At 41.0% G+C, this 16310-nt stretch overlaps 1 protein-coding gene across 6 annotated transcripts in view; it reads right to left on the bottom strand.

The window, feature by feature from the left end:
* Positions 1–16310, bottom strand: part of PTK2 (protein tyrosine kinase 2) — a 297965-nt gene that overhangs the window by 152339 nt on the left and 129316 nt on the right. For all 6 annotated transcript variants that reach the window (XM_065398777.1, XM_065398776.1, XM_065398773.1 and 3 more), the window contains 2 exons: positions 2989–3068; positions 1609–1671 (listed from right to left, as the gene is read on the bottom strand). In XM_065398777.1, coding sequence (XP_065254849.1) covers positions 1609–1671; positions 2989–3068 — 143 coding nt within the window. The remainder of the gene's footprint in view (positions 1–1608; positions 1672–2988; positions 3069–16310) is intronic.

Raw genomic sequence — 16310 nt, 5'->3', positions numbered from 1 at the left:
TTTTTTTAAATCTTCCAGTTAATCGTGATTAATTTTTTAATAATTTCACAGCACCAGATATTACATTTAATACATACATACTGCACACATACTACTGTTATATATTTTTAAAAGTATGTTTGATATGTATTAGCATTTTCTACACAAACAGAACAAAAGTCCTTGAAAATAATGAGACACATATTTTAATAATAAATTATCATAATATTCAGGCAGATCTGAGTTTGGAACCCAGGAATTCTTGACTCCAAACTATGTGCTCAGTACGGTTAGATCTCTGCCACTGCATTATTGGAACTAATGTCCTTGCAGTCTTGTTCACAGCATAGCCTGCTTTCCCTGGCATACGTGTAGGGTGGCCAATGTCCCGATTTTATAGGGAAAGTCCTGATTTTTGGGTCTTTTTCTTAAATAGGCGCCTATTACCCCCCACCCCCGTCCCGATTTTTCACTTTTGCTGTCTGGTCACCCTATATATGTGCTTTGAAAGAAGGTATCTTAACAGTGGAACATCTATTTTCATATCAATATGATATAATTGCTGGAAGTTATTTTTTAATCTGTTTAAAAACAAGCAAACAAAAACAGTATATTTCCTCATGAGTCCAACAATTTAATTGCCCTTAAAAGAATCTTCTACCCTACCTTCAAATGATCCAGTACCGAACCTTTATCTGAATTAGCTCACTTTTTATTTTAAAATAAAAAATAAAATAAAAACTGGAAAGTTGCTGTCCTGAGCTGTTAACCTAATTTTGTATTATGCGATACACCATGTCTTCTCTATACCACAAGGGTTTTAGCAGCAAAGCATAAGAACTAGTTAGAGCATTTGTTGATACATTATTCCACTGAAGCTAATGAAAACAAAATTGACCTTTAACAGGGTTGTAACAAACATCAATTGTCTCCTTAGGAATTGAATGCAAAGCTTCTCAAGCACTCTGTTCAAATTTGGATTGAAGCCATCTACTACTATACAGCATGATTAAGTCAACAAATTAGATTTGCTATCAGGATGCTTCTTGGATGTTTTAAGTTTTGGAATATGTGGTGGACACACTATATGTTTATTGACCCCAAGATCATAATTCAGTAAAACAACACACTTAGCAGAAGCCAAGGGAAAATAAACCCTCAGATTTTAAATTTCAAGTAGCTGGTAAGTAATTAAAGAACTCTGTGTAAATTAGTCCTGTGACTGATTAATTTAATTGTACACAGAAAATCCATTTTTGTACAAAGCATTGTTACATTTGTAGGACTAGAGTAGCTTATCCCACAAGCACTAACAGAATACAGATGACTGAAACCTATGGTACTGCATATCAGCAAGTTTAAACAGTTAACAAGCCAATTTGTCTTAGTCATACAGTAGTAAATGAGCTCTCACCACCTCTACAGATTGAAAGTTCTGAAATTTATCAGGGTTTAAGATTTCACACTTTATTTTAGATAAAATGTTATGTTTATGTTAGATAAAAATAACAGTCTTACTATCGTGACCTCACTACGAAAAATGGCAGCAGTGCTGCCTTCTCACTAAACTAGTCTTCATTTTCCTGTACAAGCAACAGCTCGAGCCTCAAACTGAAATGCAATACTTACTCTAAAACTTCATAGTTGGACTTCTTTTCTAGTGCATTGCCCCTCATCTCCCAGTAGGATCTCCTAAAGTCAGGGAAAAAATATTTGGAAGCAATAATTATTGGATGAACCAGTTTAAATCTACAAGTGCATTCAGAGCTTTCAGAGACCTACCACTGAAAACCATTTGCAGCCTGACTTCAAATATGTGTTCATTGACATACTATTACACTACTACAACAGAGTAGACTTTAGTTGATTAAAGTATTTTTCATGCACAAGACATCCCAGAATGTTATACTAATAACATAGTACTAGTAGCACCATGATGAGTATGAAGACAAATCAGACAGCCACAATGTGCTCGGCAAAAATATCAGAGAGTAGAAGCTGTCAGACAAAAGTGCCCAGGATAGTGGGTTGTTATATCCGTTACATTTTCTAAAAAAAGGTTAATAGAATTTTCACTTCTTCCAAGACTGCCACTAAGGCTAGAGAAAACATTTCAAGCCCTTACCCACAATACCCAAGTGCCACATCCTCGTTATTGGTATTCCTGTTACTAGTGGTAGTCCTAATCTTGTTTTATCTCTGAAAATTACTGTTCAACCTGCACTTTTTCCCTTTGCTCTATATCACTTGATTTGCCATTCATTTCTTAATGATCTTGTTGCTGTCCTAGTCTTGCTCTGCAAGACAATAGCAGAACTAAAGCAATTACTGGTATCTTAGCCCTGAGATTCTCCATAAAACAGCGAAAATACATTTCAAAAGGTTTAAGGGGTGACTGTTTCAAGATTCTTAACGTGGTAAACATACATTGAGTATCTCAGGTGTTTATGTTTATCAGTTTGAAATGGAAAAGCTACACAAAATATCAGTGCAGCTCACAAGATCAGTTCATTTGCCCTTTCAGAAACTTTGTTCTGCAAAAATATTTTGCATTCTTAAATTAGTATGTTAAAAATCTTCAACATCAAGCGCAGAGGGGAAAAGCAGCAGTGTTTTATTTTTAATTAAATTCTTCATCTGTATTATTAATAGAAGAATGAGGATGTGACACTATCTGCAAATGCACTTCAGAATTATTTTCTTTTGAATATTCCACTTTAGTCTTTAGGTCTTCGAACTGTTTAGTTGCTAATATGCAACAAATAAAATCAATATAAAAAGATAGTTAATTGATCTGTAAAATTAATCTGTAATTTACAAACCATTAGGAATCAGTTACAATATATTCTGATCATTTTTTCTTTTAAATTATACATTAGTTTTCATAATTCCTAACAATATTTTACTAATTTATAGAGGTAAGAGAATCAGGAAAAATACGAATTAAAAACAGCTTCAAAATTAATGTATACAGTATATCAGAAACAAAATATACAGTTTTCAACTTACCGGATTTCAAGGCAACCTAGCTTCAAAGCAATTTCCTGGTCCACTTGATCTGCTATTTCTAACATATAATCATTTTTCACCTACGGTAAAATAAGTAGTTTTGTGTCATATAAGGATAATGTCAATGCTACTGAAGGTTGCTTCATTCGTCCATCATATTAACTATACGCTTGAATATTGTCCAAGCAACTTTGGATATGTGTATCTTAGGAGTACATAATTTTGGGCGGTATCAGACTATCATAGCGTATAAACAGAAAAAAACCCTATTCTTATGTTTCTCATCTGCATATACGAGCTGAATGCCTGTAGGCACTCTCTTTCAACAGCAATTTTGATGCAATTTGCCACATCTCTGTCTCTGTTACCTACATTAGACTTTACTAATTTGAACCAAAATAGGCACAGGGTGCCTGGATGTCATAGCTGTGACATTTGCACTCACAATTAATGTGACTGCACGCTCAATTGTGATACACATGCATGCCTTGTAATTTTGCATGTGCAATCACGGTAACTATGCATGTACACTAATAAACATGTAGAGAGTTGTGAAAATTTGACCCACAACATCAATGTAAAGAAGCATTTGAAATAATAAGTAGAGTCAGCATGTGATCACCTATACACTCAGTACACCTTCAGCCAAGTCTAATTTGTAAAGAATGCCTTTTATACTGGAATATACCAACTATATACAAACACCATTCACACAAAGAAATACACATCTTCCATAAAAAAGAATAGAACACAAAAAATTACTGCCCAAGATTTTTTTGTGTAAATGATGTTTTGGCTTATTCCAGTGTGAAAGGTATTCTTTATAGACACACATTTTAAATAAAAGTGAATATGAACTTTTATTTTCACAGCTGATTGTGTTTAATCTTATAATCAGTTCAGAATCCTATTACTGTGATGCCATGGTCTGTTGATATGCAAAAATTGTCATCTCACAAAATCAGTATGACTTCACCGCAGATCAAACATGAAGACACTATGAAGAGTGAGGAGCCAAACCTTCCAAAAAGAACTGCGTAGTCACCAGCTATGGTGAGAAAAAAAGTACTTGAAAATTGTACTACTATGAAATTCTCTTTTTAAAAAATTCCAACAAGGAAAGAAGCAGCAACTTGATCACTGAAAGCAGCTCTGGAAAAACAGACATCTTTATGGATTTTGTAAGATGAGAATGTGAATTACTGTGATTGTTTCAGCAATGTCAGAGAAAACCCTCTTAGGTCTGGACTGCTCAAGTGCTCAATATTTTGACAAAACAAAAAACTCTTAATCCTTCTCAGTATAACTCTAACAAATACTAACCACATAATATCAGGAAGAGATTTTAACGTCAAAAGTGTAAATAGCTGTGTTACCCTGAAGGATGGTTTGTGAATATAAATTTATTTATATGTGCACGCAATGCACACACAATGAATTATAGCACAAATTGAGATGTTTATATGAAGAATGAATTATTAATCTTAGAATTGATAGTGCTTTACATCTTCAAAATGCTTACATTTTAGAGATACAAAATCTTAGATTTGTAGAAAAATGTGAAGTCTATCTAGTTCTTCTGAACTATAATTTGTAAAAGTTTACCTGATTCCTGTAAAGAAACATGAACTTAAAGTTATCTGGTCATTACAAAGGTTGTAAAATGATACCATCTTTCAATGATGCATTTCCCAGGAAATCAGAATTTAATATGCTATTAATTAAAAAGCACAAGGAAATCCATTAAGCTACTGTAAAACACATCATATTGCATTAACCAGATAAACATGTATTGTTCTAAGTGAAGAATATCCCATCTTTTACATGCTGATGTTTCAATACAAAAATAATCATACATGAGCCAAGGATAATTGTCTATTACAGTATTTTCTTCAAGATTAAGTACTGTAATTTTTTAACTCGTTTGAAGATGACAAATGTTGAAACTCATGGAGTTTGACATTCTACTCTTCTGTGAAAGCACATATCCGCTGAAGCAACATTATAAAATTAACAATCTATACATTTGCCAAAATTATACAATTATGTTTACTTTTAAATACTTTATGGAATTCTCTCTCAGTTTTATCCCCTTATTCAAAGCTACCAACAGTCTGTCACATCACTGATGTAATACAAATTCTCTTCTGTGGTATGAAGTGGTGACATATTTGTACATATCATTAAGGTGTGGCAGATGTATTATTCCACTCATTTGCATGATAAAACTATTAATGTAACTGGGAAGCAGATTTCCCACAAAGGGGACTTCAACGTCATGGACCTAATTATGTGAAAGAGAGCTCATTAGCAGTTAAACCTTAAGAAATACTTATGTATAATTCTGGTTTGATTAAAAAGCACCCATTCAAAATTTATCAGTGGCTGAAGTTCAACCTTAACAAGACAGAGTATGCTGGGAGGTAAAGAAAAACACTGCAAAGAGCTTGCTGCAACTGTGCATTCTCCGCCAGTCAGAGACATACTCATGAATTACATTGTCTGAGTTCTGGGGTGCTTCTCAACTTAGGCTTGGTCTACACTTACCCCCCAATTCGAACTAAGGTACGCAACTTCAGCTACGTGAATAACGTAGCTGAAGTTCGAAGTACCTTAGTTCGAATTTACCTCGGTCCACACGCGGCAGGCAGGCTCCCCCGTCGACGCCGCGGTTCCCCCGTCGACGCCGCGGTACTCCTCTCGTCTAGCTGGAGTACCGCAGTCGACGGCGATCACTTCCTGGTTCGACTTATCGCGTCCAGACAAGACGCGATAAGTCGAACCCAGAACTTCGATTCCCAGCCGCCAAACTAGCGGCTGGGTGTAGACATACCCTTAGTATCAGCAAGCTCTCAAATAGCTGCATTCCTAGGAAACCTGATTGACCACCTCAGACAGGCTAAGTGTTATCCTCAGCAAGGGTAGGATGCATAGACCTTGATAGAGCTTCTGTCAGTATGTGGAGACTGGTACTACAATTTGTTTAGGCTTGGAAGCATCAGCCCAGAAGATTCTGCAACTCCTGCTAAATGCAGCCACATGACTTCTCAGCAACACTGGTTACAAACAGCACAAGTGTGCTCCCCTCACTCCATTGGCCCTCTGTAGAGCTGTGTGTCAAGTTTTGAAGTCTTGATCGTTGTTCAAGCCTCTAAATCAGGGGTCCCCAACGCAGTCATGGCGCTCGCCGGGGAGTTTAAGTGCACCCGCGTACTGGCCGGCGGACAAGCAGCAGCATCCAGAGGCGTCGCAGTTGAAATGCCGCCAATTTTCGGCGGCATTTCGGCGGCAACGCCTATTGACGTTGCCGCTTGTCGGCGGCATTTCGGCGGATGCTCATGGATGCTGCCACGGTCCTCCGTGACTCGTCATCTGGTGCCCGCCAGACGAAAAAGGTTGGGGACCACTGCTCTAAATCTGTGTCCAGATTAACTATAAAACTCCCTCAACAGCTCCACAACAATTAAGGAAAAATGAAGCTGTCTACACCAAGAGACAAACGTGTGCAGGAGACACTTTTCTCAGGTGGGTGGTTGAGTGGGGCTAGGGTTACCATATTTCAGGTTCCCAAAAAGATGATACTGCCAGGGTGGGGGAGGGGGAGCTGGAAGGGAGTACAATTGGGGCTGCTGCAGGGGGTACCCTGTGGTGGGGGTACTCACTGGAGGTGGGGGGAAGGTCGCTCCCTGTTATGGTGGCAGGCGCAAGCCCAGGACGCAGTGACAGCTGTCAGTCAGCGCCTCCCTGTGGGATCCCCCGCTCTCCCCAGGGCTGGGAGGTGGTGCCTGGGTGGACAAGATCGGGCAGCAGTGGCTGCAGGGGAATGGACTCATCAGCTGCGGAGGCAGGGGAGGGGTCAGTCAGGAAGTGGACCAATCGGCTCTTTCTGAGCTGCAATGTCTACTCTTCAAAAATCCCGGACATTTCCTGTGATTTGAAAAACCCATCTGGACAGAGGACGGAGCCTCCAAAAAGAGACAATGTCTGGTAAAATCCGGACGTATGGTAACCCTAGGCTGGGCCTGGACTGTGGAATTCACTCTCTCAGGAAATTCGAATGACAAACTTCACTATTTTCCAGTTCAAATGTAGCTCGCTCCTTCAATCTTGCTTTTCTACTAAGCAACACGGAGCACATTAGCTTTCAAATAGATAAGCACATACACACACCTTCTACCTCTTTACCCTCTTGGGAGGAATGGAAAAGAAAACCTCACAACAGGTGCTAGTTTCACAGGCTGTGTATACACTAAGCATTTCCTGAAATTTTTCACATCACTGTAATCCCACTAGCAGTAGCAATGGTGGGAACCCTAGGGTGGACAAGACAGCTCTTGGAATTAAGCATTGTGTCATTTAAAACTGCTCACAGCTAGTCTACATGACATGGTAGTAACACACTGGCGGCCCTTTGTCTACACTAACACTTTCACTTTTTTTTTTTTTACTTCAGGTGGAGCTGCCCCTGTATTAGCAGTGGTAGGATATTTTTCAGAAAGAAAGCTTTGCATAGATAAGGCCTCTGTTTATTTGTAAACCTGGAGTGTTACTGGATGCCATGGTGATGGGCACAGTAAAAGAACCTAATTAGAAAGTTAGATTTGGACTCTGGTAGATCAACAGGGATGTGAATGCTAAAGTTAAGCACCTATCACTGAAAACTTCAGCACCATCCCTGTTTCATTTAAACCAGGATCTTAAACTCAACTACCCACATTATTACCACAAGTGGTCTCTGCAGCATCTATAGATAAGAACTGGACAGAACTGAATGATGCCTGCTGTTCTCTGAGGGCATGTCTACTTGGGGACACTCACGAAAGGTAAGTAAATTAACTGAAGGTGTGAATTTAGAATGCATTAGTTAAAGTGCATTAAACCCTTGTGTGAATGCTCTCGTCAGGAAGTGAGTTAAGCTAAAGTAAAAGACCACTTTTAGCCCCACAGGGACATTTATTCAAAAGTAATGTGCTTTATCTAACGTACTTTAAAGTCAAACCTTGAGTTAATTTGGCTTAACTTTTCTGAGTGTCCCCATGTAGACTGTTGTGATAATAAGGTTTACAAATTTACCCTAATTGTGAGTTCAACCGTAAAAATTGAGTGAAAGTTCATAAAGTGTCACAATAACCTATAATAATAAATGCTGATGGAAAAAGTTATAAGAAAGAGACAAAAAGACTGAATTAATCCAAACAAAAAGGCCTACTGATATAATTTTCAAGGACTCTTAAGATCTTGCCTAGTAAACAAGACAGTGTGAGACTGAAAAATCAATGAATCAAAGTTGGTGTTTTGGAAATTAGGTATACAAAATAATGAGAGAATTGGGCTATTCTGCCCAACATGCCCTTTTGGGGTGCTTAAAAAAAAGAGAAGAGACATTGGGGGGAAAATACAGACAGAGGCTACTGCAGTACTGCCTCCTTGAAAGAAGAGGAAGGAGAGAGCTTCATCATTGTGGCTGACACCCCTACTATCTCCTGGGACCCTGGCCTTTCTGCATCCTCATCCTAAGGATTGTCCTAACCAGACCATATACCCCTCCCTCCCTCCCACCCACCCACCCACGTCTGTGTTCTCTTCTTTCCCCACATTATTTCTTTTCTTTTCTTTCCTATCCCTCTCCTTTTTCCTTCCATCTAATAAGAGTCTGGCTTAGTCGGCCAAGACTGTATATTTTGCAACATTGCTGTAAACCTGTGACCAGAAAAAGGAAACTAAATGCAATGCCCTATGTGACAGTGTACCCCATAAGGCTTTATGGGGGGGGGGGGGTGCTTATAAATGTATGTATGACATAACTGGAATATGTTTTGTGCTGCCTGTGCCATGTAATATATCTCTGTAAAGGTTATGGTCTACTATATCTATTCATCCTATTTGTACATGTATATCATTTTCTACTTGAGGTTAAGAATATGGGCTGTATGCTGGCTTGGTTTCTAAGTAAGCTTTGTGAGGCATGTAGTCAGCTTCTTTAGGAAGGAGTTCGCCAGGTTAAGTACCTGATCAGGAAACACTTGGGGAACAATGCATCTTGGAATGCTCCAATCCACATAAGAAGTCTTCCTGGAGACATGCAAGATACCATGTGGACAATGGCTTCGGCCTGTAAAGACTGAGTCATGCAGGGACATGTGACTTGCCCAGGTGACTCCAGAACTCCATCTTGGAGCTGGACTTTGCATAGGAGTGAGAAGGGGGGGTCTCCACCCACAAGAGAGAGTCTATTTAAACCTGTGGGAAACCCCTCCTTTTTGTCTTCAGCTGGCTAAAGAAGGAGCCTCTCCACCCCCCCAGGACACTTGAAGGAAACTGAAACAAAGGACAGTAACTACAGGGGTTGTGAGTGATTGCTGGACCCAGGCTAAAAGGAGATTAGCCTGTAAAAGGGAGCATTCTGGAACTGGTGAGGAACTTATCTGTATTTAGTTTGATTAGACATAGATTTGTGCATTTTATTTTATTTTACTTGGTGACTTACTTTGTTCTGTCTGTTACTACTTGGAACCACTTAAATCCTATTTTCTGTATTTAATAAAATCACTTTTTATTTAATAATTTACTCAGAGTATGTATTAATACCTGGGGTAGCAAACAACTGTGCATCTCTCTCTATCAGTGTTATAGAGGGCGAACAATTTATGAGTTTACTCTGCATAAGCTTTATGCAGGGTAAAACGGATTTATCTGGGTTTAGACCCCATTGGGAGTTGGGCATCTGAGTGCTAAAGACAAGCACACTTCTGTGAGCTGTTTTCAGGTAAACTTGCAGCTTTGGGGCAAGTGATTCAGACCCTGGGTCTGTGTTGAAGCAGACGGGAGTGTCTGGCTCAGCAAGACAGGGTGCTGGAGTCCTGAGCTGGCAGGGAAAACAGGAGCAGGGGTAGTCTTGGTACATCGGGTGGCAGCTCCCAAGGGGGTTTCTGTGATCCAACCCATCACAGTGGCGTAGTCGGCAGGACTGGTTGTAGCCGGTTCCTATAGCCCCGGGGCTCAAGGGAAGTTCCAGAGGGAGGAGCTGGACAAAGCTAGCTCCTGTCCTGTAATCATCTCCCCGGGGGAGGGGGATGTACCACCTTGTAGCAAGGAGGCCACCACAGCTGCTGACTGCCAGGAAGTTGCAGGTCAGCAGGGGGCCGGGCCTGCCCTGGGGTGCACAGAGGCAAGTTTCCCACAGGTTTAAATAGACTCTCTCTTGTGGGTGGAGACCCCCCTCCTCCCTCCTATGCAAAGTCCAGCTCCAAGATGGAGTTCTGGAGTCACCTGGGCAAGTCACATGTCCCTGCATGACTCAGTCTTTACAGGCCAAAGCCATTGTCCACATGGTATCTTGCATGTCTCCAGGAAGACTTCTTATGTGGATTGGAGCATTCCAAGATGCATTGTTCCCCAAGTGTTTCCTGATCAGGTACTTAACCTGGCGAATTCCTTCCTAAAGAAGCTGACTAAATGCCTCACAAAGCTTACTTAGAAACCAAGCCAGCATACAGCCCATATTCTTAACCTCAAGTAGAAAATGATACAACCCGTCACACCCTAAATAGCTTGATGCTGGTGCAAGTTTGCCAGGTTTCAGAGTGGCTGATAAGATTGTGCATGGTGCCTGTGTTTTTGCACCAGTGAGATTGCACATAAAAGTCAACAACAGAGACAGAAGCTGCATTTTCTATCTTTGCTGTTCTTTTCTCTCCTATTTTGTGTGTTTGTCTTGTTTTGTCTTCTAAGAAACAGGATCAGACTTTAACAGCAGCAATGACAGCTTTAGCCCACCTCAACTAACTTCGTCTCTTTTCCTCAAAAGGATGGTTATTACCATCTTTAATACCATCTAACAGACTGTCAAACAAGGGGGTTTCTTTCTAAAAACTCTCTCTAGCTAACAGAAAAGAGAATGAGGAATGTTGTAAAAATGAAAGCCTTACTTAATACTTCACTTTTCAAATGCTTTCGCGGATTTTCCTTTGTTTTCTACATCTTTAATAAATGGGTTAAAATGATTTTTAACAGTGCGTTTGCCATGCTGCTTAGGTATATCAAACCCGGAGTCCTGTTTAATATTGGACAGTTATTGAGTTATGTTAATATCTTTGACTCTTTGGGCCCAGATAGTCCATCTAAATTAATATAGGACATGCCGTGAGTTACTTCCTGAAAAGTTGACATACCAGTTCATGAAATCTATTATCATGCCTTACTCTTATCCAAATTAAATTTCATTGGCTACTTCATTTAGATCAAATGGATGTAAAGGAAGCAAACTGATATAAGGAATTTGTTTCAGCTTGCTTTTTCAGAAAAAAAAATACACAAGGTGAAGGAAATCTATCAACAGGTTTTGTGAAATGAACAAGGTAGTAAAACAGAGAGATTTACTTACCCGTGTAGTAATTCGAATTTTTCAAGTTGCATGATCCCTATCTGTATTCCACTGTGGGACATGCATGAGCTCCATGTGCCTGAGACCACAATTTTTTTTTTCTAGCAGTGTCCATTGGTCCATGCCTGTCTCTTTTTCTCCTCATGCTCTGAGCTAAGTGTATAAGGGGCAGTGCAGACTGACCGATAATGGAATACAGATAGCGACCAGATACCTCAAAGAGTTCCGGTTACTATACAGGTAAGTAAGCCCTCTCTTTCTTCTTTGAGTGCCTACGTGTCCCTATATTCTACTGTGGGTGACTGACAAGCAGTACTCATCAAGCAGGAGGGTACGAGGACCTACATGATATTAAACTGAAGTACCGCCAAGCCGAAGGATGCATCAGATGCAGATACTTACACCTAATGCCCCACTCTGGAACCCATACCCATAAAAACAGCTATATCACATACTCCATGGGGATTCCATCCTGCAAGAAATCTTTCCTGAACCCCCACTTCTGCCCTTCAAATAACCCTCCAACCTTTCCAAACTCATCATCAGAAGCAAGCGCCCCACAGACCAGAACAACACCAACTCAAAGCAGCACCAGACCTTGACAGAACAACAGATGAAAAATTTGCAGACAAATCTCCACTGCTACAATGATCAACACACATTTCAAGATCCTTGGGTCCTACATATGCCTATCACAACATGTGGTATAGCTCATCCAATGCACTACATACCCCAATAACTATGTTGTGAATCAGACAATCACTACGCTCTTGAATGAACTCACACAGGAAAATGATAAAAGACAAAAACACTATCACATGTGGGTGAACGCTTTTCACAAATTGATCACTCTATAGCTGACCTGTCAGTCCTCATCCTCAAAAGAAAATCTACCCGATACTTTCAAAAGAAGAGACTGGGAGCTTAAATTCATTACTTTGCTAGACACTAAAAATCATGGACCGAACAGAGACACTGGATTTATGGTTTATTGCAACAATCTGTAACCCACTAGCCCCCCCTTTTTGTCCTATGACTGCAGAGGTGTTAACGGGCCGCTCTACCTAGAATGGTACCTTACAACATGTGCTAACAACTTATGCTAAACAATCTGTTTCACCTTGCATTTTGCTGTGATGCTGGGAGTACATTTCCCAGACCTGAGGAAGAGCTCTGTGTGGTGTCGTCAGATGTCACCGGTGTGGTGCTCTGCTCAATGTTGATAACAGTCAGCTGCGTGCGTGTGTGTTCTCCGTGTGTGCTGTCCGAGCTCTGCGCAGATAGCTGGCCCAGCAGATCTCGAGCAAACCATCCAATGACCACAGACTCCAATAAGGGGCACCCAGCCAGGTTTATTGTCAAACGAAACACAGTCTCTAGCTCCTCAGATCAGATGTGTACAGTTCTGTTAGTACATATGTGCTCCCTGACAACGGACTGGCTCAGTCAGTGGCAGGATTCTCCACTGCCCCCTAGGCCAGACCAAGACAACTCTTCAGGGGTAAATTCTTATACACAGGTACAAACAAGTTACACATCACTCCTGACGTACTGAGGTGCAACCCCTTTACGTAGAAAGGTGCAACCCCTCTATGTAGTAAGGTGCCGCCTCTCACCTTGTACATGTTGGTTCAAACAAAACAACTCTATCCATCATATTACCCTTTTGCCCATCTTTAGGAAGGATCAGCCTGTTCCTTGTTATCTGTGTGGAATGTGCAAGTATCGGAGTATTCTCGTAACTTTTAGGTATGTGTATTTTTGCAACATCAGCCCTTTCCTTGCCAGCTTCTGTAAGCAGGGCCTGCCTCTAGCTCACAGTTTAACTTTACTTTATGTTAACAAAGTCTTGACCATTACTTTAGTTCGGCCTTAGGCCTCAAACCAGGCCTCTGATACAAGGGTTTATGTTTCAAGGCCTCATCTTACTACATGTGGCTTGAAAACTTGTCTCTCTCACCAACAGAAGTTGGTCCAATAAAAGATATTACCTCACCCACCTTGTTTCACTACAGCATATTTTGAAGTTATGTATGGAGCTCCACGTTGCCACTTTACAGATGTCAATGAGTGGTACTTCATGAAGCGAGGCTACCAAAGCTGCCTTGGCTCTGGTAGAGTGGGCCCTCACATCTCGAGGAGAAGGGGTATCAGATTCCTTGAAACAGAACAGGATATAGCCTAAAATCCACCTAGAAAGTCTCTGAGAAGAGATTGGTAGAATGGATGAAGGGGAAAGCAATGAAATGAACAATTTAGTTGAGTCTCTAAATAATTTTATTCTCTGTAGGTAGAATGCCAATTCCCAGCATACATCCAAGGAATGGAGTCTTACTGGTGGCATTTGAACTTTGCAAAGAAGACAGGTAAGTGTATTGTAATTGTATTGTCTGGTTTAGGTGGTCAGTAATTACTTTGGTGGTGAATTTAGGATGTAGTCTCAGTGAAACCTTATCCTTATGGATTACTCTGTATGATGGATCTGCCATAAGGGTGCCTAGTTTTCCTACTCTTCCAACCAAAGAGATGGCCATTCGAAAGGTAATCTTCATAGAAAAATTGGATAGTGAGCACGTCACCAACAGTTTCAAATGATGACTCAGTTAACGTCAAGAGGATCAAATTAAGATCCCATGTTGAAGCAGGTTTAGTCACTGGAGGGAAGGTTCTAACTAGACCCTTCAGGAAACACAGAATCACTGGATGGGTGAAAATGGAATGGTTGTCAATTGGAGGGTGGCAAATGTTAATTGCTGTCAAGTGTATTTGTAGGGAGCTATAGGAAAGACCTGAAGTCTTTAAAGTAAACAGATAGTCTAAAATAGTGGGAATGTCCGATTCTTCTGGGGACATCTGGCAACATTGAGCCCAAATAGTAAATCTCTTCCTCTTAGCTAAGTAGCTCTTTCTGGTGGATTCCTTCCTGCTATTGATGAGAATAGCTTGAATGGCTACCAAACATATCTGCTCTAGATTGAATGCCCATCCAAATATGAAGGCATGAGGTGGAGGGAATCCAGACCGGGATGTCTGATCTTGCCTTTGTCCTGTATCAAGAGGTCTGGGAAAAATTGGATGCTGATGGGTAGATGGGTTGACAGCTGACGAAAGCTGGGGAACCAGGATTGCCTGGGTCATCTAGGAGCAATGAGTATGATTACCGCCCAGTTCTGCTGAATCTTCCTAAGAACTCCAGGTAAAATGGGATGAGCAAAATGCATACCTGAAGTATCCTGCCCCTGAGATTAGAAGGGCATCTCCCCTGGAGTCAGGACTCTGGAGCAGGGTATCTTGCATTTCATGTTTTCTTGTGACACAAACAAATCCCACGACAGGGATCCCCATTATCCAAATGTGCTGGAATCATGTAGCTCCCATTCATGATCTATCGAGAAGTGTCTACTGAGGTCGTCCGCTAATATATTGTGTATTCCCAGGAGGTGTATTGCTGATAGGGTAATGTGATGATGAATACACCAGTTCCATCATCTCTATGCACAGGCAGGGTGGATCTTGCTCCCCTTTGTTTGTTGATATAAAACACTGTTGTCATGTTGTCTGAACCAAGGGATTGTTTGAGTAGTAAGAATTGTTTGCAGGCCTCTTGGACAACTCTCAGCTCCAGGAGGTTTATGTGCAACCTGGACTTGCAAGAAGTTCATATTCCTCATGCTGTGTGTTTATCCAGATGGGTACCCCATCCTAAGAGGTAGGCATCTGTAATCAAAGTTTTCGGGGGGCGGGTGGACTGAGAGAAAGGAACTGCCATGCATACATGTTCCCTGCTCTTCCATCAAGCTAGAGAGCCCCGCATTCTGGGGTGGGGGTGAGAATGTGACTACCTTGTCCATATTGTGTATGCTTGGCACTTATGCTGTCCGAAGCTAAGTCTGTAGACGGTGAAGCTGAACTCTCGTGAAAGGTGGGACATAGGTACAGGACGCCATGTGACCCAGGAGGATAAAGCATGAATGAACTGACACCTGCGCGGTCTTTCGGAGTTGACTGAATAAACTGTTCATTGATTAGAATCTGTCCAGAGAGAGGTAAGAATTGCTCCAATAAATTCCAGAATGTCCAGAATTGCTCCAATAAATTCAATGCTCTTCTTTTGAACTAAAACGGACTTCTCTGTGTTCGCACAGATTCCCAATGACACTAAAGACTGAGCAAAGATGAGGTTGAAGTCAGTCCCTCCTGATGAAATTTCCCTGTCAACAGCCACTTGTCTAGGTAATGAAAGACTGTTGAGCCATGGCATTGAAAGCGTGCTGCCACTACTGAAAGAAACTTCATAAACACCAGAGGTACCATTGCTAGTCCAAAGAGGAGCACCCTGTATCGATAATGGTTTGGACCTATAGTGAACCTCGGAAATCTCCTGTGATGGGGTTGATGTCCATATGAAAACAGGCTTCTTTCAGGTAGAGAGCCATGAACCAGTCGTCTCTGTTTAGGGACAGAATTATGTATACCAGAGTGACCATCCTGAATCTCAATCTGTGGACAAAGGTGTTGAGTTGCTGGAAGTCTAAGATGGGTCTCCATCCTGCCTTTGTATTGGGGATGAGGAAATATTTGGAACAGAATCTCTTTCTCTGATGTTGAGGTAGTATCAGCTCTATAGCTCCCCACTGAAGTAGAGATACTATCTCCTGAACGAGTATCATCTCATGAGATTGGGGTTCCTGAAAAAGGACAGGAAAGGGAGTTTTGTAGGGGGAGGAGAACTCTATGGTGTACCAAAAACAAATGATATTGAGAACCCATTTGTCTGTTATCATTTTTCATATATAGAAAAAATGGGCTAGGCAGCCACCAAATTGAATTTCAGAGGTGGAAGGCTGGTATCTAGGTTAGTTTGCAGCTTTTCGAGGTTCCATCACAAGTATTTCTTGACAGGAGGTTGTGGTTGGAGGGAGGAGCGTTCTTTGTTTCT

This window comes from Emys orbicularis, chromosome 2 (assembly GCF_028017835.1).
Source record: "Emys orbicularis isolate rEmyOrb1 chromosome 2, rEmyOrb1.hap1, whole genome shotgun sequence".
NCBI classification, from domain to species: Eukaryota; Metazoa; Chordata; order Testudines; family Emydidae; genus Emys; species Emys orbicularis.
This window is presented reverse-complemented; position numbering and strand designations above follow the sequence as displayed.